Consider the following 24163-nt stretch of genomic DNA (forward strand, 5'->3'; position numbering starts at 1 on the left):
AGAAGCCAAGAGTTATCCAGTCAGACCTGAATGGAAAAATCTATGATTTGTTTATTTCATAGTTGAAGTTGGAAAGCAAGAGACAATTTAAATAATAAAAGAGTAACAGGAAAAAATGCAAAGAAAGAAAACAAATCAGTAAGAGTTCAGACGAACCTTCAAGAATATTTAATTCGGAAAATGTTATTGGTTTAGAGAATTTGACTGGAAGAAAACAGCTGGGCAGAGTTCAAGGTTTTAAATTAAAAACAATCTAACAAGGTCTATGGGGATAACTCTCTGAGCCATATTTTGGAGACCAGATTCATTTCTACCAAGTAAAAGTAATAGCAGTCTAAGCTAAAAAGGAAATTCCTCACAACTGAGGTAGTTACTAAGTATCAGCACATTTTCCAAGTTCTCACAAGGCCCCTTAGCTATTTACAATCTATTTTCCCTCATATATAAATGGAGTGCCTTTTCAATTTTATGTCTTCTGTGATTTGTTTTAAAAAAAAAACACTTATACACAACAGCCAGAATATGCCTATTTTATTAACATCATGCTTTAATAAATAACTGGCTACTTCTAATAAAATTAAGCCTCTGTTTACAACAGCCCCCAATATTCCATTCTGACCACTCTGCAGAATTTGGTGTAAAAAGTTGAATGAAATGTAGACCCTGAGCTATCAAGTAATTATGTTTCAATATAAAAATAGAGAATTACTCTTACAACTGAAGATTGAACAATAACACAAACAACCTCTTTGTGGGTTTTAGGTTCGGTAAAATTAGTTGGGATCTTAATGGCTGTCTAAAGCAGGAAGAGACAGAATTTTAGTCTTTCTGAAGACTTCTGGGAACTCCTTTGAAAGTGATTTGTTACATTATCACAGTTTTATGAGCTATCATTTGGTAAGGACACAAGGAAGGGATTCCCAAGGCAGTTGTTAGTCTTTGGCCTGGGACAACAGATATGGCCATGGCCTTTGCCACTTCACCCATGTGGCTAAAGGTCACCACTAAGATGTAGTATTCTCAGCTCTACCTACTCCCACCCCACCCCATCCCCCAAGAAAAACAACACGTACAAAAATCTGGACACCTAGTTCTCCCCTAAGTGGGCTCCTTGGCTGATATCTTGGATCGCAGCACATTGCTGTGAACCATGGCAAGTCATTTGTTTTACTGATAAGAGGGGGCTGGGTAAGAAAAAGACTCAAATGAGACACCTTATACTCTCTTAAAACAAAAACTGGGATCCCAAAACAAATGGAGATACACATGCACAGACAAAAACTTTGCCCGAGTGTTGACAGCTATTCCCTGAGCCCAGGCTATACCCCAGTTCTGGCTAGCTCTCAGACAGCTCCCTGTACATAGTTGGGTTTGAAATCTCGACCACTCTAACAAAGGGGATTAAATGAGATTGCTGGTCACTTATTGCTGCCATTAGGATATTAATTCAAATAGGGTCAGTGTGAACATGAAAACCAGCACACGGTGGGCTAGCTAACCTGCCTGGTTTTTAAAAAAACACCCCCAAACCCAAGTGTGAACATGTGATAACTGGGACATCCTGAATGCTTTCTATCTTTCAAAGGGGATGATATCCAGAATCTTTTTCTAAATGGGTTACATTTTATGTATAAGTAGGTTCAAGAAATGGACCTATAGTGATCTTAGCTTACGTAATTCAACTCATTCAAAGCAGTAGTCTGCAGTCTCTTCCAATTATCACCAATAAATGAAGTACGTATAAACTTCTTCTTGGATTGATGCTTTGAATACAATCTGACAAGTGGCTCAGAAGCCTGCTTGTGCCCTCACATTCTGTCCTAACTTAATAATAATTAAAAAAAAAAAAAAGAAAATCACCTCCACATCTCTCCAGATAAGGCAACTAAAATAACAGGGAGAAATGGAAATTTTACTGCTTTTTGGGCTTTTTCTTTTAATAAGATAACATGATAAATAAAACCTGCTTCTGTACAGCTATTTAATATTTCAGAAATACGTACATGTTACATGCCAAGAAGGGACCCTGGTTTGCTTGTAAGAAACAAGGCGAGATCATAGTTGGAAAAAAAAACCCACAAACGAAATGAGAAAAAAACATACAAACAAATAATAGAGTGATAAAATCACAAATGCACAACTAACTATAGTTCTGTACCTACACTGTTAGCCACGTTTAACATGGTTTGGGGGAGCAGGAACCAACTCAATGCACAGTCCCTTTTCCTCCCAAAACTGAATGAAAAAACAAAGTCAGCACTTCTTAAACCAGTGGCCACATAGTAAAAACTGTACATTGTTGTCCATTCATTTAAAAAGCAAAGTCACTAGGATGGTAGAAAAGTGATAACGGGTGCCTTTTAACTTTTTGATGAACACTTTTTCTCAGAGTTTGAGAATTATCTCCACTCTCTCTGCATAACCAGGAACAAGATGCAGAAGACAGTGAGGAGGTAGGCCTGTGCCCCAGGACGGACACCAGCACTGTCAGCTTTCTCATTGGCACTCTTCCCAGCATGGTCAGTGGCATTGTAGTCAAACTCCGAAGGGCACTGCTGATACTCACAGCCACTTCCACTTCCTTCTCCACTACTTTCATCACCTAGTTTAAAAAAAAATGGAATAGAGATTTCATTCCACTTGTTCTCATCAGAAGGCATACAAGAGCAATTTGTACTTTCAAACCACAAATGCTTACTGATATCAAAGAAGTCCACGTCGTTCCCATTGTACGCATTCTTCATCTTGCTGGTCATCACTCGAAGAGCCATGATTTGACGAAGGATCAGTATGTCTGGTTTGCTGGTGTCAACCTGGACCTCTGGGTTGTTGCCCTGGTTGGCTAATCCATTTCCTGTCACTGCAAACAGGTACCTGGAATGTAAAATGACCCCAGTAAGATGATTCGTAAAGCAAAAAGATTTTATCTGTCTGCCTCCCAAAGTGCTGGGATTACAGGCGTGAAGATTATGAAGATTATACAAGAGGTTATCAAATATTTCTACTAGATTCTAGTATTTCCACTAAGCAAAATTAGATGGAAGTTCTTCAATTCCTAATGAACTCTAATCTTTCTTGTTCCTGTGGATTCCTCATTTCTCCAATTTGATGGAAACCTTCTTCAAAGCTATCACAGCACTTTTGGAGGCTGAGGTGGGTGGATCACTTGAGGTCAGGCATTCAAGACCAACCTGGCCAACATAGTGAAACCCTGTCTCTACTAAAAATATGAAAATGAGCCGGGTATGGTGGTGTGTGTCTGTAATCCCAGATACTCAGGAAGCTGACACAGGAGAATCACTTGAACCCAGGAGGCGAAGGTTGCAGTGAGCCAAGATTGCACCACTGCATTCCAGCAGCTGAGATTGCAGTGAGGTTGCAATGAGCCAAGATTGCGCCACTGCATTCTAGCAGGGTGACAGTGATACTCTGTTGGAGGAAGGAAGGAAGAAAGGAAGGAAGGAAGCTAGCTATCCCTCTTGAGGAGGATGGTGGGTTGAAGTAAAGAAGTATGGGTACTGGCTGGGTGCGGTGGCTCACACCTGTAATCCCAGCACTTTGGGAGGCCGAGGCAGGCAGATCACAAGGTCAGGAGATCGAGACCATCCTGGCTAACATGGTGAAACCCCGTCTCTACTAAAAATACAAAAAAAAAAAAAAAAAATTAGCTGGGCATGGTGGCAGGCACCTGTAGTCCTAGCTACTCAGGAGGCTGAGGCAGGAGAATCGCTTGAACCCGGGAGGCAGAGGTTGCAGTGAGCCGAGATTGTGCCACTACACTCCAGCCTGGGCAAAAGAGCAAGACTCCATCTCAAACAAACAAACAAAAGTATGGGTACTTCTCTAAGTTACTGAGCGTCTAAGGGAGGGACACAGGGCATCAAGTCAGAGAATGGAACCTTTGAGAACTGGTTATTTATGAGGCTAGGCCATTGGGCAAAGAGCCACAGGCATTAAATATTTTAAAAATAATGACATTATTGGAACGGCCCTAATACGAGACTATAACTACTGTCAAACTTTTGACTCAGCACTCTTTGTAAGTAACTGGGTGCCTTCTCAACACTCCTAGTGCAAAGCCTGTTCCTAAGAACGCCTAGAAGCCTTCCATGTTGTTGCTACCTACTGTGAATTGCTTCCTGATGCCTCGGTTGACAATTGAGAGAACCCTCTCTGAAGGTCACCCAGGCATCTAGGAAGGGAGAGACTTCAAATTCATTCAACAGACACTAACCTGCTTTTGCCTTTCCCATTCCAGCAGTCATCCTCATTGCCGTTTCCTGCAGCCATCCTCTCATCGTTGCAAACGTTGCTCGGAAGGGAGGACCAGAATTTCTTGGCCTGTTTCAGTTTCTCCTTGACATCAGTAACCTAATTATGAAACAACAACAACAAAAAAAGATCATTGTAAGACAAGACAAAACTACCTACAAGTGTGCCTTCTGGCCATTTCCAAAGTATCTCCAGAGTGATATGCAATTCATTTTCAACTTTAGTTAGAAGAGGAAGATGCAACTCCAATTTATATCTTAGAAGTACAAAACCACTCAAATGAATAGTTGAAATGCAAGCTCCAAAGGAGTGGCCTAGACCCCTTGTCCACCTCATTGTAAGTACCATCTGAGGCCTACCAGGTTCCATGCCCTGTAGGCACAAAGATAACACGCAGTCTCTTCTCCTAAGGCTTTTAGAGTCAGGATCAAGCACGTATATTATGCATTCTGTGAAACATAGCTACTATTGCTCTTTCTCTCCATCCCTGTCTCCTCAGGCTCCCTCTTCTGTGTTCCTACTACTGTAGGAATAGTTTCTTACATTTCTGTAGCATATTACTGTGGATAAAGCAATTTGCCTACAGTTATTCACTCTTCTCCCATCTCAGCGTTTACCAAACATCATTTTATGTTAATAAGCCTGGAACATCTACTTCTCCCTCTTTGCCTCCTTGTTGGTGCCTTTTGAGAACAAGGATCTGCCTTATTTCTCTGAGCTTCTCTGTGCCTAGCATGGTGATGGGCACATAGTAGATGTTCAGTAAATGCATGGTGAATCTAAAGAGAAGTTTTGAGACTAGACTTATTGCATCATAACTCCTTGACTACCCAGGAACTTTCTGGGCTAGAAAATGGGACAGGCAGATTGACTGACATCCACATCGTATTTGCTTGAAAAGTGACACCTGAAAGACCCACACTTGTTAGCCTTCCAGCTAAAAATTCATTTTGAGCAAGAGTTTTCAGTTCTTTGTCATTAAACACGGCCCTTCCTGCCAAAACGCTCACCAGTCGGTCCAAACTAGTGCCAGCTGCTGTGGTTGGGCGTTCCTCGGGGTGATGTGGTCTGAAGCGAGCACTAAAGGCACTTTCAGAGATGGAACGAGAAATTCGTCCAGCTGGGAGGGGCTTGGGGGGTCCACATCCCTGGAAAACCTGCATTAGAGTAAGTGTCGTCATGTTAGGGAAGTCACTCCCAAGGCGGGGGGCGGGGGGCGGAGGTCCCTAGCTCCCCTTTCCAGCATCCTGCCTTCATTACCTTCTGAGACACTTGAACACTATTATCCTGCATGTTCATAATAGCATCAGAAATCTTCACATCGATGGGATCCATGACCGATTCAATGTTGAAAGGACCCTCTAGCCTCTCTGCCACCATCAGCATAGCATCTAATATGAGGTTTGGGGAAGAACAATACAGCATAAAAAGTCAATCATTAGTCTGGCCTTGGGCAAATCAATCTGATTTTTTTTTCTGTCTGTTTCCTGCATGGGGGCAGGGGAAGTAAGGCATGGATCATAATGAATTCTTGTTTTTATATCTATTTCCCTTACACCAAACTGCATTTAGTCACTATGCATCACTAGCTCTCTAAAGTGTGAAATGGCCAGATGAAGGCTTAGTTCTACAGCAAGGAAACCCAATCAGGAACTTTCCTCAATACTGATTATTCGTGTGTCAGCCACTGTCACTGTAAGGCTCTTAGTTAGCTCCCAGATGACAAACCTAAGGCTGGAGGCAAAATAACATGCCAGTTCTCCCAGAGACTTCCCTAGGATCTTCTCATTTCACATTCCATTTACAAGAGTCAAAAACATAAATCAGTTAAGATGCTGGCATATTAATTCTTTTCTTTCGTTTTTAAAAACAAAACCCCTCAGATCCTTGAGTGCACCGTTGGATAATACAAATGAAAGGGTTCCTAGGAATTCTAATGACTTTTCAAATAATAAAACTTTGAATAATCCAATTTTCGCATTAAGAAAAACTTCTCATTGCAAATACAATGGCTTCAATTTATCTTAAGGCATGTATCTCCTTTTTTTTTTCCAAGTGAGAAGATGACACAAGACACAGTATACAAAATTAGTGGGCTCACAGTATATATCTTCACCGATTATCCTGCTTTAGACTCTGGAGTAGCATGGCATTTTCCGGTAAGCACTGAATCGCTTCAGTAAAATACATTGTCTTTGTTTTCTTGTCATATATGTTTCTTAGGATTATGAGGCTTAGTATTTTTGGCTGCTACCTGTTTTACAAAATTGGAAGAACTTGGAAATGAAAACCCCAAATGACATAAAGGATGCTTCATTAATGACAAACAGTGAACTTTTAAACTTGTTTATCCCCCCTTTACACTCTAGTGCTTAGTGCGTGGCAAGAAAGGAGTTAGACCCACATTATCTATCATCTTCAGGTAGTGCAAGGATGGTTACTAGAAAGAAGAGCTAGTTTCCGGAAGATTGTGTCCTTCCCAAAGAACACCGCTGACAACTGCAGCCCCCAGCTGAGCTTCTACCTAAGCTTTCTAGTGGAAAGGAGCATAGGCATCAGCATATCAATGAAACCAAATCTAGTCATCAACCTTTCACCTTCAACCTAGAACAAATGCTACACAACATTTTAATGCACGGGGTCATTTCTCTAAACTACAATTCTGATGTCACAAACCACAAATAGATTTCCGTGAAATGCAATTTTTAAAACAGTAATAACAAATGAAGTTTCAGAATGCATTGTGGTAAGCGCCAATCAAGTGATGCTTCTAACTCTAAGTAAGGGCTGAAAGCATGAATATACCATTGTACTAGAGGAGAGAAAAAAAATGCTTTTGATGTGCTAGCAAAAGGAGACTTTTGTAAACAAGTGGAGCACAACTTAAATGTGTTCATCAGTGTCAAATCATCAGGGCTGCCACATACAGAAAGCACATTCCTTCATAAGCTGAGAAGAAATCACCTGCTCCCAATAAAAATATTACGAATAGACAGATAATAAACATCTAAAATGCAGACGTTTAAATAACAACAACAACAACAACAACAACAAAACCCAGTGCATTTTGTAACTCCTTATTCCCCTAGTGGCAAGGAGTGGCCAGATCACTAATGTGTTTGTGAAAGACTGAAAGGAAACATAAACCCCAATTCTTCTGGCTGTTTGGCGTCTTTGTAAACTCTGAGCCAGCCGGCTATACACAAGAGCCTGGGAATGGAGGGGGAAGCTGGGCCTTTGTTGGGGCCGGTGCCATGGCGTTGCGTGTTGCACAGCTGAAGAATGCGACTGAAGAGCATTCTGCCTGCAGTCTGCAGCCCGGGAGCCAAAGCTGCCTCTAACCCCTGGAGGAAGTCATGATTGGCTATCAATCGGCTCTTCTGTAACAGCAGCCAACCCTGATAAGAAGCCTCAAGAGAAAGCCAAAGATGATTGGTTTGGAGTTTGGGTTTTCTTCTGGCTGATACGCGCCACGGAGGCCCTTGTTTGCGGGATATCTGACTGGCTCCTGCCTCCTGCCAGGACCTGGCTGATGTCTCCGCCAGCAATCCCAATACTAAATTCCCACTGGCAGCAACATGCGACATTAATAGGGTTGGCCCTGAGTCAAATGAGTGTTAACACAGCTACAGTATGTGATGGAGAACAAGTTGCACCTTAGCATAATTTATGATTCTCCAGAAACTGACTTTTGTTGGTGGGGGCAAGGGAGGTATTTGGTTTATATTTCCAAGTGAAGGTTTCATATAAACCAGTCTCTTATAAAACCAAGTTCTAAGGTGTTTTTACTATTTGGATCCATCCTGATAAAAGGTTGACAAGACTTCAACATTTAGTAAAGGGTCTCAATTCATGGCCAGTTGCAGATGCAGTTAAGAGAGGAGAGGAAGAGCATGGCAACAAGAAGACGGATTTGGAAAACCAGTTCATCCTTAGTCTCTTAAAGGGTCTAGTCCAACTGCATGATTTCAGTGCTCAAGACACTGGCACTGAGTCTCCCCCCACATCCCCAGCAACAAAGCATCCCCTTCTCACTAGGGAAAGCGATTCCTTTTGCATTGTGCTGCCAATAATCAGAAACCCACATCTTCAGCCTCCCGACCTGACCAGAAGAACAAAAGGCAGTTTCCCGACTTAACCCCAAGATCTGATTTAAAGAAGGGGGAAAAAGCCCTTGACCATTCATTAGCTGCAGTCATTTAAAGGGGAAAGAAAAATTCCTTGCAAAGAGGAAAAAAAAAGAGAGAGAGACAAGACATAAAAAAAGAATTTCAGCAGAGGCATGTAAATTGGGACTGAATTCTACAACCACAAAGCAGATTAATTAAACCCTTGTGAAAAATTCATGAAAAAGCACTGGAGATTAACAATGTCTATTACTCCTGGTCTTTTATATCTGCTTATTAGAAATAAAGAATAGCATACCCATTAAAAACAAAGTTTAGATACAATTATATACCTCATCTCTCCAAAAAGTTATCACTTAAAATAGGGAAAAATCGATTCAGAAATCCTATCAACTTCTACTTGGGTTTAATTTTGTTTCTTCAAAGATAACAAATGTAATTTTAAAAATGCACAACAAGAACAACAACAGCAACTTAAGTCCTCTTTGTTTTAGAGTAACTGATTTAAAACATCAATTAAGAAAGCCAGAGTATGGTTTTGATTTGATATGGACCTGTAAACTCCAGGAAAAACATGTAGGAGCATTTGTATTTTAATATAAGGATATGAGTTTAGTTATAGTTGCTGCTAGACATGTTAGAGTATCAAAACAGTGGCAAGGGCCATGCCCTTCTGCATTCCATTCCCAATGTGTCTGTAGAAAAGTTAGCAAAATTCGATCACTGTCACCATACACTTTTTTGTACCATATGGCAAATTCTACTACCTTGCCTGGAGAAACAGTGAATTATAGGGGAAATTGAAAAGGATCACCAACTTTCTTTAAAAATTCAATTTTGCAAAAGTGAACTGCAAACTTAACATTTGGGTGTGGGGATGAGTGTGGGATTAAAGAGAGAGAGAGAAAACAAAAACAGCGACTTTAGATCTGGAAATTCTATGGGTTTTTACTTCCATGAGAAATATTTTGAATCAACAGTTTCTCCCATGGCTTCATTCTAGGCATGATGTGCCATTTGGCCTGTGTGTCTTTGCTGGTCTTATGCCTTCCCTTTCATGAGATTCTGCTTTTCTGTGTGTAGAAGATTTTTTCAGGTCTTCTAGCTTTGAGCTATTTAGGCTACAATTGTGCTGAAGTGCTTAATATTCACATCTTTTTTTTCCCCCTGTGTCAGTGTTCTTAAGAATCTGTTGGAGCCAATTTATTGATGCACTTTCAAACGGAGTTAATATGGTAATTAGCTCTCACACAGACTAAAAAGCATTCCCCAACCTTAACACCCCTCACCTCCCCCCAAAAAACAAGCCAGAAAACTGCATGCATGTTCCCATGATTTGGACGAATAAGTGAAAAACAGGTGCTTATAAAGACACTCAAATTCGGCAATTATGCAAAGGTGACTAGGGTGGGGAAAAATGTGAGTTTCTTTTTGTGAGCTGTTAGTATGTGTGTGCGGTCCTACTAATACTCAGCATAAGGAACTTCAACACTGGTTACTGTTGCTTCAGGCATCAAGGTAATTGACAACTGGACATTTAAATTCTCCTTAATTTGTCCTTTCCAAATCATAACTAACCCTCTCAGCAATTGGCCACTTTATTTACATTGCTGTCTGGGTTCCAAGAATGTTTTCTAGGTGGAATATATATGCAGGAATACGTATCCCTTAAATTCTCAGGGCTAAAGTCCTTCCACTCTCACCAGAGCAGACTACTATTGCTAAATGGTGTACAGAAACAGAATCCCTGAATTTCTCAATCAGATTTCACCTGATCCAAATAACAAATGCGTATCTGGCCGGTTTGCAGAAGATTTGGTTGCAGTGTAATAGATATAACATTTTAAAAGCCACTTTTACAACTCCATGAGGACTGTACTCCAGCATTTACATGGATACAAGCCTATAATCATAAACACAACTGACTTTTGGGGGGAAATATCAAAAAGACACTTTCTCAGGGAGTGGCTCGTGCCTATAATCCCAGGGCTTTTGGGGGGGCTGAGGGTGAGAGGATTGCTTGAACCCAGGAGTTTCAGGTTACATAGAGCTATGACTGTGCTGCTATACTCCAGCCTAGGTGACAGAAAGAGACTCTGTCTCCGAGAAAAAGGCATTTTCTCATTATTAAAACCTGGCAGCCACTGTATCTATTACCTTCAGAAATACCACTATTAGTTTGAGGGAACATTCACTTGTAGTAATGTTTTTACTATTCTCAAAGTAGTTGAGCATAGTCAGGATTCTGACAAACACTAAATAAGTAACACTTAAACAAACAAATTTCATAGCTGCCAATTACAACATTCCTTGTGACTGGAAGCTAAGCTATCTCCAGCAACACAAATATGTTAACCACTTGCTCACCTATGAAATTGTTCCATTCAAAATCGAGATCCCCTTGGTTGGCCAAACAGCCTCTCATGATGTTTGAGCAGTAGTTGTAACATGGCTTCACAGTCACGAGACCCCGGCAGTGGGAGCAGTAGATCATCTTCAACAGGGCATGGGTACACTGGGCTGTGGGGTTTACCTAATGTGTGAGAAGAAAAAAAGACAGTAGTGGCGGGGCTAAAATAGAGACAGAAATTGCTTCTATCATATTGACACTGAAGGCTTGGCCATGAACTTAAGAATGAGTTGTGATTGATCACAATTAGTAAGCCTGGACTGCCTCCTGAAGATGTAGATTAGATAAAAGATAGAGGAGGGAGATGACCCAAAACAAACAAGGTGCACCAACTCCCACCCTGTAAACACCCATTCCTCCCCCACTGCCTTCCCTCCTGGAGTCTCTCTCTCACACACACATAAATTGCTCAATTATCTCAAAATCCTTTTACAAATAACTATGCAGGGTGAGCCATGAAATGCAGTGGAGGAGACTATCTTCATGTGCCCACCATGCACGCCCTGCTAATAGCCTCAACCATCAGTGTTTGTCTTTGCCAGACTGGAACAGAAGCACATCTTCTTCTGAATTACATTGACTACAAGGCTGTCCTTTGAACCCTAACCCCAAATCAAGGTTTAGAAGGGTACCTACGGTGTCTTCTGTTCTGTGCCAAGAGCTGTGCAGAAGGCAAAGTTAATATATTCTACAAGGCAGAATATCTTACTTAGGGGGTGTGTGAAGGTTTTCCAAGGCTGGGGAGTACTAAAGCACAGAGTGTTCACAGAACACTTGATGAAAGAGGTGGGGCTTTGGTTAAATTTTCAAGAAAGGGGCTGGACTTAAGTGGTCAAACAAAGGGAGAGCATCCTGAGTAAGTTCAATGAAATGAACAAAACCTGTAGGAGAGTACAGGACATATCGCTGCATCTCAGAATGGGGTTGGGGAACTGTGGGAAATAAGGTCAGGTGCACAGGAGTATGTGTGTGGCCAGAATTTAGAGGGGCTTAAACATCAGGCAGAAACTGGGACACCAGTTGCCGGGCACGGTGGCTCACGCCTGTAATCTCAGCATTTTGGGAGGCCGAGGCGGGCAGATCACGAGGTCAGGAGTTCGAGACCAGCCTGGCCAGCATGGTGAAACCCCGTTTCTACTAAAAATACAAAAATTAGCCGGGCATGGTGGTGTGTGCCTGTAGTCCCAGCTACTCAGGAGGCTGAGGCAGGAGAATTGCTTGAACCTGGGAGAAGGAGGTTGCAGTGACCCGAGATCTCACCACTACACTCCAGCCTGTGTGACAGAGTGAGACTCTGTCTCGAAAGAAAGAAATAAAGGAAGAAAGGAAGAAAAGAAGGGAAGGGAAGGGGAGGGGAGGGGAGGGGAGGGGAGGGAAGGGAAGGGGAGGGGAGGGGAGGGGAGGGGAGGGGAGGGGAGGGAAGGGGAGGGAAGGGAAGGGAAGGGAAGGGGAGGGAAGGGAAGGGGAGGGGAGGAAGAAAGAAAGAAAGAAAGAAGAAACAAACAAACAAACAGGGACACCATATGGCAGGACACATGGGGCTACGACTGGAAGTTTGTGAGGAAGGAAAGGAAGAAAGACGGAAACATTACCCAAGTCAGATTGGGCTGGCCGTCCTCTCCAGAGAAATGGGACTTCATTTCATCTAGTTTTATAAAGTGAAATTATTTGGGGTGTAGAAGAGCTGATTCCATCCGGTCACTTGTTTTCCTCGATGCTTAGAAGGGATTGGGGCTAGGTATAGCATTCTAGCAGCTAATTAAAAGTTCCTGTCTCCTCATTCTCTCTGCCCCACCCTCCTCTTTTGGAGTCAGTATCAGAGGATTAGTGCATTCTTCTGTGTAAGTACCCACCAGTTCCGCAAACACAGACTTTTGGAGGCAGATACCACCACAGGGAAGAGATGCTGGGATGCAGGGCAGCCCAGCAATGCACTTCACCTGCTCTGGAGTGTTACTTTGGATATCACTTATCAGCAGTGCCCTTAGGAACAGGAACAGGGGATTAGTGGTGTCAGGAGAAAAAATAAAACAGTCAGGCTCCTACGTGATGCATGTGCATATCCATTCCCCTCATCCCAAACAAGGCTCTAGCCTAAAAGGGGGGAATACGTGTAACAATAAAATGGTAATTGTATACACTACCCTACCAAGAATTAACATTTTTCCACAGTTTTAACCATTCCCAAATGTTTTCCTAGGCACTAAATTAGTCCTAACTATGTATTAATGTACAGTAAAATTTTGGCTAACCAATATGCCCTGGAGGAATGGCCTTTTCTGGATAGCCAGATTTTCTGGACAGCTAAAAGTTCATTCCTTTAAAGTCACAGATTGTTGAGACTTCCCTACATGTCCCCCTCTCCTTTTATAAAGGAGCAAACAGGACTGGAGGGGGGAGGTGGCCTGAGAAGCATAGGATCACAGAAGTCTTAGAGTTGGAAGGGACCGGAGAAATCACTGAGTGTTGCTCTCACATTTGATAGATAAGAAAACCAAAGCCAAAGCCAAAGAGATTAAGCAACTTGCTGACAGTCATCTCACAACATCAGATTCCAGTACTGTACCTTATCAAGCATTTGTGATGAAAAGATTTCCCAGATGTATCACGTTTCCCTGCCAGATGACAGGAAACTGTAATCTTAGGCACTGGTTATTTCCTACTTTAGTTTTAGTTGGGTTCCACATTGATGAGACTGCAAAATGGCTAGATTTTAAAGAGGTAGAAGTTATGCAAGTGGCTATGAAATGAAAAATAACTGAATAGAACGTGGCATTTGTTGAATATTATGCTTAAGAGGAGACAATGCCCTCGTAAGAAGAAACGTAGAAAGCTAAGGGGTCAACAAATAGTTACTGAGCACCTACTATGTGCCAGGGATTATTCTGGAATGCATTTGAATTTAGGTAACAAGGCAAGTTAAGAATTTCTATATTAGAATACAAAACCTGTTCTACAAAATACAAAGCAATTCCAAAGTGGTACAGGACTTTAGGAAATGAGCAAAAATTTTAGACCCAAAATAGTTATATTCAGAAAACACTTTTTTTTTTTTTCAAAGAAGTCCTTTCTCATTCTTTTAAAAAATAACTCTAGGAAGTGGTTCATTGTATTCTTAGTTCAATTGCAAGTCAAATCATTTATGCAACAGACCTTGTAGTACCCTCCCCTAAAATAGGCTCATGGAGGCTCAAGTTTTAAAAAGAGACCAAACTAAAGGACACAGTGGAGTTTTATTAAGGGAAATTATGATGCTGAGTTTGGCAGAGCTCTTCCATTTCATTATTTGACTAAGTGCTGGCTCATGCTCTGTACATGATTTGTTGTGTAACTACTAAAAATGGTCACAGGCGACTCAGCTATAACATGCTAGGGAAACACTAAGTAATACCAGAACTGAAAAGAGAGATGAGGAAGTTATAAGAAAAATGGAAAGAGAAAGGACACATAAAATATCAAAGTTAGAAAAAAAATCTGTCTTTTGTCTCATAACCACTAGTCAGACCACCATGCACTATTTCACATGAAGGGAATTCAGAATCTGGGAAGCAAATCCATTTTGGTGGGATGAGGCCCTAATATAAAGGGAAGAGTTTTAAAACAGTCACGAGACCTAAAGAAACAGGTCTCCCCTGCAAAGTCTCATCCCCCTAGAAGAAACAGCAATAATGCTAGCACTGCCCAGGCCTTTGGGCCCCACCGTTGTCGACCTGCCCAGGCTCAAACAGTGAGCCCAGAGTGTCAAGGACTCTGGACTACCCTAGTGAGTAAACAAAATGTCTGCCTCTCTTTTGGAGTCTTTAAGAGCCAAAAGTGTGCCACCACCATGGAAGAAAAAGCTACACAGTATATGGCACATGTTGAGTAGCCTTTATCAAAAATGCTTGGGACAAGAAGTGTTTGGGGTTTTTTTTTGTTTGTTTGTTTGTTTTTGGATTTTGGAATATTTGCATTATACTTACGGTTTGAGCATCCCTAAACCGAACACCCAAAATCTGAAATGTTCCAATGAGCATTTCTTTAAGTATCAGGTTGGTATTCAAAAAGTTTCAGATTTAGAGCATTTCGGATCTTAAATTTTCTGATTTGGCATGTTCAATCTGCAACTTTAATTTCAGTTCTCTCGTGGAGCTACTGGTGAAAGTCCAAGATCTTCTGGATCCAGTGGTGGCACTTACTGTCACATGATAATATACCAGGCACTGCTGGGGGCTCTTTCATTAGCTCTCAATGGTCTCTCCACACTATTAGGGGCAAATCTTTCACCCTTAAGCAAATATAACAGTGGACTAAGTCAGACTTTGTTCTGGGGCTTTATTCATTTTGAATAGAAATTCAAGTTCATTCACATTCTACTCCCTGGTAACCCTCAAAATCAATTACTTCTTTTGAGTCTTCAAAAACTTATTTGCTGAAGTAGATTTATTCCGTAAGACCCAAAACCAAGCAGTAGATCATGCCACACAGGGATTAACAAAAAGGTCTTCCTTTAATCTTCAGTTATGTATTTATTCTCCATGGCATGGCATGGCGTGCCACTTAAATTGTTCAATTTGATTGCTACCTTGGGGCACAGCTCTTGACTAACATTTGGTATGTTTTTTTCTTTTATTTAGAAGGGTTGGTTGAGCCTAGATATTAGTAAGTTCCGGAATCCTTGGGGCTGGGGTAAGAGCAGGGGTAGGAGTTATGACTACTTTTTACGAAAGTCGCATTTTTCAGACCTCTCTTAATGATTTAATAGTTATTTATTAAAATCATATGAAGAAATGGGAAAAGAAAAACTGTACACTCCTCCCTTCCCCCTTTAAATAAAAAGAGTGGTTTAACGATCTCTTAAAGAAAATGCTTATTTAGCTTTTATGGTTTTGTGGTCATGAGGGTTTTGATGTCAAGATTCAAGAGAAAATTTTTCTGTTCTATGGCAGAGTTACTACTGACAGATTTTACTGGATTTTATTGGTTTCTATGATACATTTACACAGTATTTAGTATGTTACAGGTTCTATTCTCAGTACTCTATATGTATTAACTCATTAAAGCCTCAAAATAATCACACAACATGAGTATTATCTCATTTCACAGATGAGGAAGTGGAGCCCCAAAGAGATTAAGGGACTCACACAAGGTCTTCCAGTAAATGGCCAAACCAGGATTTGAATCTAGGCAATTTGGTTCCAGAGTAGGTGTACTTGACTTCCATGATATGTACCTAAATGGCTTCTTTTGAGTAACAGACTATAGGAACCTTGATGGCAGTACATAAGCCTAATCCTTTCGCCAGAGCTCCTAGAACTAGTACAGCATCTCCATGTACAATGTACACTCCACTATGGAGCTGGATGTTTTCTAGTGACAATTTTCAGTTTTCAATGTTTATTGACCAAATGAATCAATTTTTATGTTGGAGGGTAATTTAGGATGCAACTGTTCTACATGGAGCAATATCTCACTAGATACTTGGATGAGATAACATTGTTTAGTAAAACAATAATGACTTACTGAGCCAGTGCTATGTATTTAGAACTATTCAAGGTGCCCCAGGTGAGAAAAATGATATGAATATATGTGTATTACTCATCAGTCCCTGCTCACAAAGAATTCAAAGGCTCAAGAAAACACTGCTGGATGTGAAGAGAAAAAAGTTCACTTGAACAAAACCAACCAGAAAACAATTACATATTTTACCAATTTTAACGTTTTGAAAGAACTGTAGCTAATGTAGCAGAGATGATCAATTCCTACTATAAAACGGGACGTAATGTGCATAAAAATAAAAAGATTTCTACATTATTTACATAAGAATTAGGTTTGATTCATTTGCTTTTGTGGGGTGGTATGATAGAAAGGGAATATCATCTGGACTGAGTACTTCCATATTAACTCATATATCAAAATCAATCTGAGTTATTGACCCATAATGACAATATACTGATACCAAATTTCCAAGCCTATAACATCCTTCAAGACTGACAGAGGTCTTTCTTAATGATAAGGTAACTGTAGGAGGTACCTTAAAATTTAAGATTTTAGGAGCCAATCTATGTTTCATGACAAAAGTCGGTGTGTATGTGGGGGGTAAGACGCCTCATTTCCTTCTCAACTTATTAAAACTCTTTTAAAAATACTCATTCCTGCCTTCCTCAGGATATATACATTTATCATGACATCTGCATGCCATATCTGCTATAAAAAGCCTTTTCTGCAAAGACTCTTCATATACATTGAGACTTTCTACCCAATAACCTGCATTTTCCAAATACCACATTAAAAACTACTGCAAGCAGCCTGAAAAAAAAATGCTGGAACAGAACTCTTCACATAGCCTGGATTTCATTTCAGTAATTCAGAACGAGCCTTAAGCCACATTACACAGTGATGATAGTCAACACGCTGTACTGAAGCTAGAAATGCATTTCCTTTTAGATTATTTCACCTCCTAACATACATTCATTGCACTATTTTTTTGTTTTTGTTTTTTGCACAGCCAATAGTAGCAAGTAAGCAGAAAAGGTCTAGATTTTATCTGTTGCTTGGTAACAAAAGCACCCAATAGAAATAACAGAACTATTCCCAAAATTACGGTAAGAGTGATAGGGAACCCACACTTGCCATGGGATGTGATGAGTTTCTTCAACAATTTCCTAACCAGTTTTGAATTCAATGCATATACACAAAGAAAGGAGGATGAGAGGTTCCTAATGATTCCTCTAATAATAAAATCTAAAAAGCATAACAAAATATTCAGTCAGGAATATTTCTGGAGATGTTGTAGATAAAACTGAAGCTTCATAAATACTTGAAATGTGTCTTGTCTTTGTTTCAAATGATTAGACTCAGTTAACACTTATAAGTCAATCCCCTTGAAAAGGGCTCTATTTTTGTTTTGTGAGTATGTAAACTCAATTTATTCAATTTGACACCTCCTGTACTCCTACCATCCTCACCCCTTCCCCACTCCATAGCTTGAGTCCCATCTTCCTCTTTGCAATTCTAGATTTTAATATTGTGAGTGAAAAAGAACACTGAGAGTTGAATATGTGTCTACACTTTGCTTCTTAAAAGCTTTTTGTATTGACTATTTTTTAAATTTATATTTATAATGATTTTGGGAAGTGGTAAAATAGTTTGTTTAGTACTCTTGTAGGCTTCTTGGTTTCCCACAGTTAATTCTGAGAATGATGTCCAGAAGAATGCAACATGGGGAAGGCACAACTGCTTACTTCCCCTTAACCTGGGAGGTGGGGAGATGCAAAACTAAGGCAAATAGAAATAAAGAGGGAGCAATGAAAATTGCTTTCAAGGCAGGACAGTCATTTAGACATCCCAATGGTGAGGCACTGTTTTCTAATTATAGATTCTGTAGTTTGGGGTGGGGTGTAGACATAGTCCCATTATGTCAGTGTTAATTGAAACCATGAGAATGCAACTCTCTTTGGCATAGGAGCTATTAATTTTCATGATGCATGTAACCACTTGTGCATTTCTGAAAGACCACAACAGACTTCATCCTTCCAGGCAAAACTGCTGCTACAAGCAGGTAAATAAGAAATGTATCATGAACCATGACAAACAATGATGGAATAAGTAATACCAAGATGTGTAGTACAAGGGTATTTTTGAACCACCTGTTACTAATTAAAGGGGCTTTTGGGAAGTTTGAATTGTAAAGCTCAACGGAGTGAGCTGAAATCACTGGAGATTTGGGCCCAGAAAAAACAAAAGCAAGGCAAGTGTACTTCAACTATGAAGTGCCTTTCTCTTGAAGTAACTTAAGCTTGCTGGTGCTAATGGCCTTGCAAAGGTTCTGTGATAATCAAATCATTGCTCAACTTTTAACTGCAACCCCTTTACTGCAAAAGTAAACTGGACATCCACTCACGAAGAGAAAGTGGGAACATCTCTAAGTATGCAAACAAGACCATGATGCTTTTCATATTTCACTTTAAAGACCTCTTTGTAGGCCGGGCGCAGTGGCTTATGCCTGTAATCCCAGCACTTTGGGAGGCTAAGGTGGGAGGATCACTTGAGCCCAGGAATTCGAGACCAGCCTGGGCAACATAACGAGACCCCCATCTCTACAAAAAAATAAAAAATTAGCTGGGTGTGGTGGCATGTGCCTGTAGTGCTAGCTATTTGGGAGGCTGAGGCAGGAGGATTGCTTCAGTCCCAGAGATTGAGGCTGCAGTGAGCCATGATCATGCCACTGCACTCCAGCCTGGGTGACAGAGCAAGACCCTATGTCAAAAAAAAAAAAAAAAAGAAAGAAAGACAGACCTCTTTGTAGACAAAGTGGCTGATGAGGTGGCTCTCTTCAATTAGGGAACACATCCCCTACTTTGAAAGATCTTTTTTTCAGGCCCGAAGCAATTAATGTTATTGGGCACCAAAAGAAGAAACGTTCATTTCTTGGGTTGTTCTAGATCCACCTGCAAACTGTGCTTCTTGGGCAGTGGTTAGCAGAGGTGGGAACCCATATATATAAAAAACATTACTTGGGTATCCAAACTGGTAGAGAATCTTATTTATAAATTAATCAAATGAATTTTTCAACATGTTCATTTTGAAATGTTTTTGATAGCCAGATCCTTTATTGTCTTTCCAATACCACTGTATCTCAAATTTTTTAATGGCTGTCATACTCCAAAAATTAATGTAATAAATATTTCCTCAGGTATGCAAGTATGCCTTGTATGCTTATATGCAGATGCAGTCCACAGATGGTAGATATTTATAGAATTCTTGTTTCAGCGCCTTTAGAAACTGACTTGATGCCTATATGCTTTATTCATTTAGATAATATAATTAATTTAATTAAAGGGTTTGATTTCCAGTCCTTAAATTTAGAAGCTCAGTTGTGAAGCAAAAACGTTGTCTTTTTTAGGCATTCCCAATTGTGACCACAATACTTAAAGTAGCCACAAAACTTTATTTTCAGCTAAACAACTGGCAAGTTATGTTTTACTCTATGTAAATTCAGCCATATTGCTCCTATTCACTGTCTTCCCACACAACTACACAATTCTCTCTTAGGCTGACATGAGAATACAATGACTATAGAATAGAGCTCAAGTCTAAAAACAAAAATTGTTAGGGTTATATTTAGAAAGTAAATTTCTCAAGGCCAGATGTGGTGGCTCATGCCTATAATTCCAGCACTTTGGGAGGCCGAGGTGGGCGAATCACCTGAGGTTGGGAGTTCAAGACTAGCCTGACCAACATGGAGAAACCCCATCTCTACTAAAAATACAAAATTAGTCAAGTATGGGCGCATGCCTGTAATCCCAGCTACTTGGGAGGCTGAGGCAGGAGAATTGCTTGAACCTGGGAGATGGAGGTTGCAGTGAGTCGAGATTGCGCCATTGCACTCCAGCCTGGGCAGCAAGAGCAAAACTCTGTCTCAAAAAGAAAAAAAAAATTAAATTTCTCAATTTAACAATACTAAGGTAGACAGGGAATCTTTTTCTTTCTATTAAGAAAAATTCATACCAAAAGCAACATCAGAAAGTGATTATGCCTGTAATCCCAGTGCTTTGGGAAGCTGAGGTGGGAGGATCGCTTGAGGCCAGGAGTTCAAGACCAGCCTAAGCAACATAGCGCGACTCTGTCTCTACAAAAAACAAACAACCAACAACAACAACAAAAACCCAAAAATTACCCAGGCATGATGGTGCATGCCTGTGGTCCCAGCTACTCGCTCAGGAGGCTCAGGCAGGAGGATTGCTGGAGCCCAGGAGATCGAGGCTTCAGTGAGCTATGATTGTGCCACTCACTGCGCTCCAGCCTGGGTGAAAGAGCGAGATCCTGCCTCTTTTAAAAAAGAAAGGAGAAAGAAAAAGTGATTGTGACTATTTCACATTGGGTCACATACCTTTGTTGCATAAGTAAGGGTGTCTGAATTTTAAATATCAAAGTCAAGCTTCTTGGTTTCCCACAGTTAATTCTGAGAACGATGTCCAGAAGAATGCAACACAGGGAAGGCACAACTGCTTACTTCCCTGTAACCTGGGAGGTAGGGAGACGCAAAACAAAGGCAAGCCTTTTCTAGCCTTCAATCCTCTAACCTGCAATCAATTGTCTCTAAACTTCTCAATTTGGCTACCCTCCCCATCCATGTTTGTAGGTTCAGTTCTCTAAAATAGCTACAACCTTGCAAAGTGAGGCTAACACCAAGGCAGGCTTGAGTCTGCTGTCTGGCCCTTTTTCTCCAAGAATCAACACTGAAACTCAAAGGAAGGGAAGAGGGTTAACATAAAGAAAGTACTTTTCAAATTAGCAAAGGGCTCTTGACTCTCTTTCTCTTTGGCACAAGTGTACACGCACATGCACATGCATGCACAGATGTTCAAATCACACGGCAGTGTCTTTCTGCCCTTTCAGTGGAGGATGAACATGAGGAATTGTTGAAGGAGGGTGAATGTGCTGGGTGTACCACAATGCAAATAACTTTGATCTGATTCACTGTGCACTGTTTTAGGGACTCTGACAAAAGTATGTCCAAGATTAATAATGGTTGCTGGGGTTGGCAGAAGTTCAAGAATCAGATATTATTCCTTTAATTATAACAATCATCTCCCCACTTACCCTCAACTCCACCCTCATATGCCCCAATAAATATTTGCAATTTACGATGAAAATATCAAAGAAGGAGTGAACAAAAACATACTAGAAAGAATTGTTTCCTGACAGTTTATAGCCTGGAGATGAGAGAGAGAACAAACAACATAATGAATGCAATCAATCAACTAATCCTTATTATCAACCAATTCTAATATGAAAAATCCCATGAGCACCTATTTTTCATAATAAACCATTCTTTAGAATCTTTATCTTCACTCTGGCAAATATAAGTTTTCTCTCCAACTAGAGTGACCCGTGTATCCTGGCCAGTCCACGACAATCCTGGTTGCTTATTAACAATTAGTGACACCTGGCCAGCACGGTGGCTCATGCCTATAATCTCAGCACTTTGGGAGGCAGAGGCAGTCAGATCACCTGAGGTCTTGAGTTCAAGACCAGCCTGGCCAACATGGTGAAACCCTATCTCTACTAAAAATACAAAAATTAGCTGAGTGTGGTGGCACATGCCTGTAATCCCAGCTACTAGGGAGGCTGAGGCAGGAGAATTGTCTGAGCCTGGGAGGTGGAGGTTGCAGTGAGCAGAGATCTCGCCACTGCACTCAAGCGCGTGACAGAGCGAGAGACCAAAAAAAAAATAGTGACACCTGTTGTCGTCTGAGCCTGGGAAGTGGAGGTTGCAGTGAGCGGAGATCTCGCCACTGCACTCAAGCCTGGGTGACAGAGTGAGACTGTCAAAAAAAAAAAAAGTGACACCTGTTGTCTGTGAACAATTTGTTAATAAGCACCTCTGATTTAGACAGTAAGTGTCCTGTTTGGACAAAAAATTATATGGTCACCCTAACTGTAGATAAACTGTGAGAGGCAATCAGGTGTCTATTTTCATGTTTGTAGTGCTGTCCAGTTTTTATGCTGTCCATTCTTCCAGTCCTCAAAACAACCAAATGGCCTCGGCAGAATCTGCTGTTGTTGTGCATCCAGGCTTTTTAGCAATGGCCTACAATTTGGCTTTCCCTTTGAAGGCCTAAAGTTCACAGCACTAAGATCAGCCTTGCAAAGATCACTTTGCCCCAGTATATTTATGTTTCTTCCCTGGTATTGACTTACGGAAAGGTAGAGGTGGTAGGGTCTTCAAGAAGTTTTCAGATTTCATTTGGGGGAGGGGAGTGGCAGTGAAGGAGCAGTGGAGCCCTTTCCCCTTGAAATCTTGCTCAGATCCCTACTGTGTGAAGTCAAAGAAAGCAAAGATCCTCTGGTGGAACTGGGAGATAAAGGCACAGTTGCACGGTCTCACCCACTGTGCTTCTGCTCAAGGAGGCCCCTAAAGCATTATCCTGCTCAAGAACAGAGTCTATCGGCCAGGCGTGGTGGCTCTCACCTGTAATCCCAGCACTCTGAGAGGCCAAGACAGGCGGATCACTTGAAGCCAGGAGTTCGAGACCAGCCTGGCCAACATGGTGAAACCCCATCTCTACTACAAATACAAAAAATTAGCCAGGCGTGCTGGCACATGCCTGTAATCCCAGCTACTAGGGAGGCGGAGGCAGAAGAACTGCTTGAGCCCCAGAGGTGGAGGTTGCAAGTGAGCCGAGATCCTGCCACTGCACTCTGGCCTGGGCAGCAGAGCAAGACCCTGTCCCCACCTCCCAAAAAAAAAGAACAGAGTCTATCTAGTCCAATTCGCTGACTTTCCCAATGAGGAAACAGGTTCATTTCATCAGCTCCTGATCACGTATTACAATTTCACTTTCTGTATTGGTAATTCTACAAAGTCATGAGTCAACAGCAGTGTAGTCCACACTAATTGTTGTAGAAACCTGTCTTCCAAAGAGCTCTGAGTACACCTTCTAACAAGGAAACATATGCTCACAGAGATTAAATGCTTTCCTAGACTATGACTAGTAGGCTCACAGTCACACAAAACAACCAAATGTGGAGCCTGTGTGTGTATGTTTGTTTGTGTAGAAAGGAAGTAGAATAAGAGCTAAAATGGGTATGGCAGTATTAACCCACTTTTAAAATTAAGATTCCTGAGTAAACATATATTCCCCCTTCTAAGAATAGCTACAAAAAAAACCCCACAATAATAATGATAGGTGAAGATTCTGATCACAGTATTGTTTAGTAACTCTAAAATGTACATGTGTAAGGACAGTGTGTGGGAGAGAAGAGGTAAGAGAGGAAGAAAAGGCTGCTACTGAGCCAACAGAATTCTGGTGATTTATTTTTCTACCTTTCCCAAACGTTCTTTTAACATGAAACAAAACAAAACAAAAACAAAACAGAGAAGACAAAGAGTGCTTACCACGGAGACCTTGCTCACGACATCTCCCGCAACCGCTAAGCCTTGAGCAAAAGTACGGGCTGCTACAAAAGCACGAGTAACCTGGAGCTTCAATTTGCGAGGGACATCTCCGAAGGGCTTCAGCTGCTCCGTATACTTGCTCACACATTCCAGATACTCATCTGTAAAGTGGTACTGGGAATTCACCAGGCGGAACATCCGCTCCAGGAGGCGAGCCCAGAAGTCATTTAGCATTTCTTCCAGGTTCACATTTCCCACCACGTAGTAACGTTTCAACTCTACGAAGAGATCTTTAAATAGCTCAGAATTTTGCATGTATAAATGGCCATATGTCTTCACAAACATATCATTCAGGGATTTCTCTGCATTTTCAAGTAGTTCTTTGAAGAATTCTAAAACCAACACCAAAAAAAAAAAAAAAAAAAAAAGGAAAAACGAAAGAGTTTTCAGTGTTTAAATAACTGCTTTTCC

The 24163-nt window shown here is 41.0% G+C and overlaps 1 protein-coding gene across 1 annotated transcript in view; it reads right to left on the reverse strand.

Moving 5' to 3' along the window:
* Positions 1-514: 514 nt before the first annotated feature.
* GPC4 (glypican 4) overlaps positions 515-24163 on the reverse strand; it is a 114058-nt gene continuing 90409 nt past the window's right edge. Inside the window, exons 3-9 of the mRNA XM_024240980.3 lie at positions 23693-24084; positions 10767-10932; positions 5533-5663; positions 5283-5429; positions 4235-4371; positions 2699-2874; positions 515-2602 (exon numbers count right to left, since the gene is read on the reverse strand). Of these exons, the coding sequence (XP_024096748.1) occupies positions 2400-2602; positions 2699-2874; positions 4235-4371; positions 5283-5429; positions 5533-5663; positions 10767-10932; positions 23693-24084 (1352 nt within the window). The 3' untranslated portion in view covers positions 515-2399. The remainder of the gene's footprint in view (positions 2603-2698; positions 2875-4234; positions 4372-5282; positions 5430-5532; positions 5664-10766; positions 10933-23692; positions 24085-24163) is intronic.

This window comes from Pongo abelii, chromosome X (genome assembly GCF_028885655.2).
Source record: "Pongo abelii isolate AG06213 chromosome X, NHGRI_mPonAbe1-v2.0_pri, whole genome shotgun sequence".
Lineage (NCBI taxonomy): Eukaryota > Metazoa > Chordata > Mammalia > Primates > Hominidae > Pongo > Pongo abelii.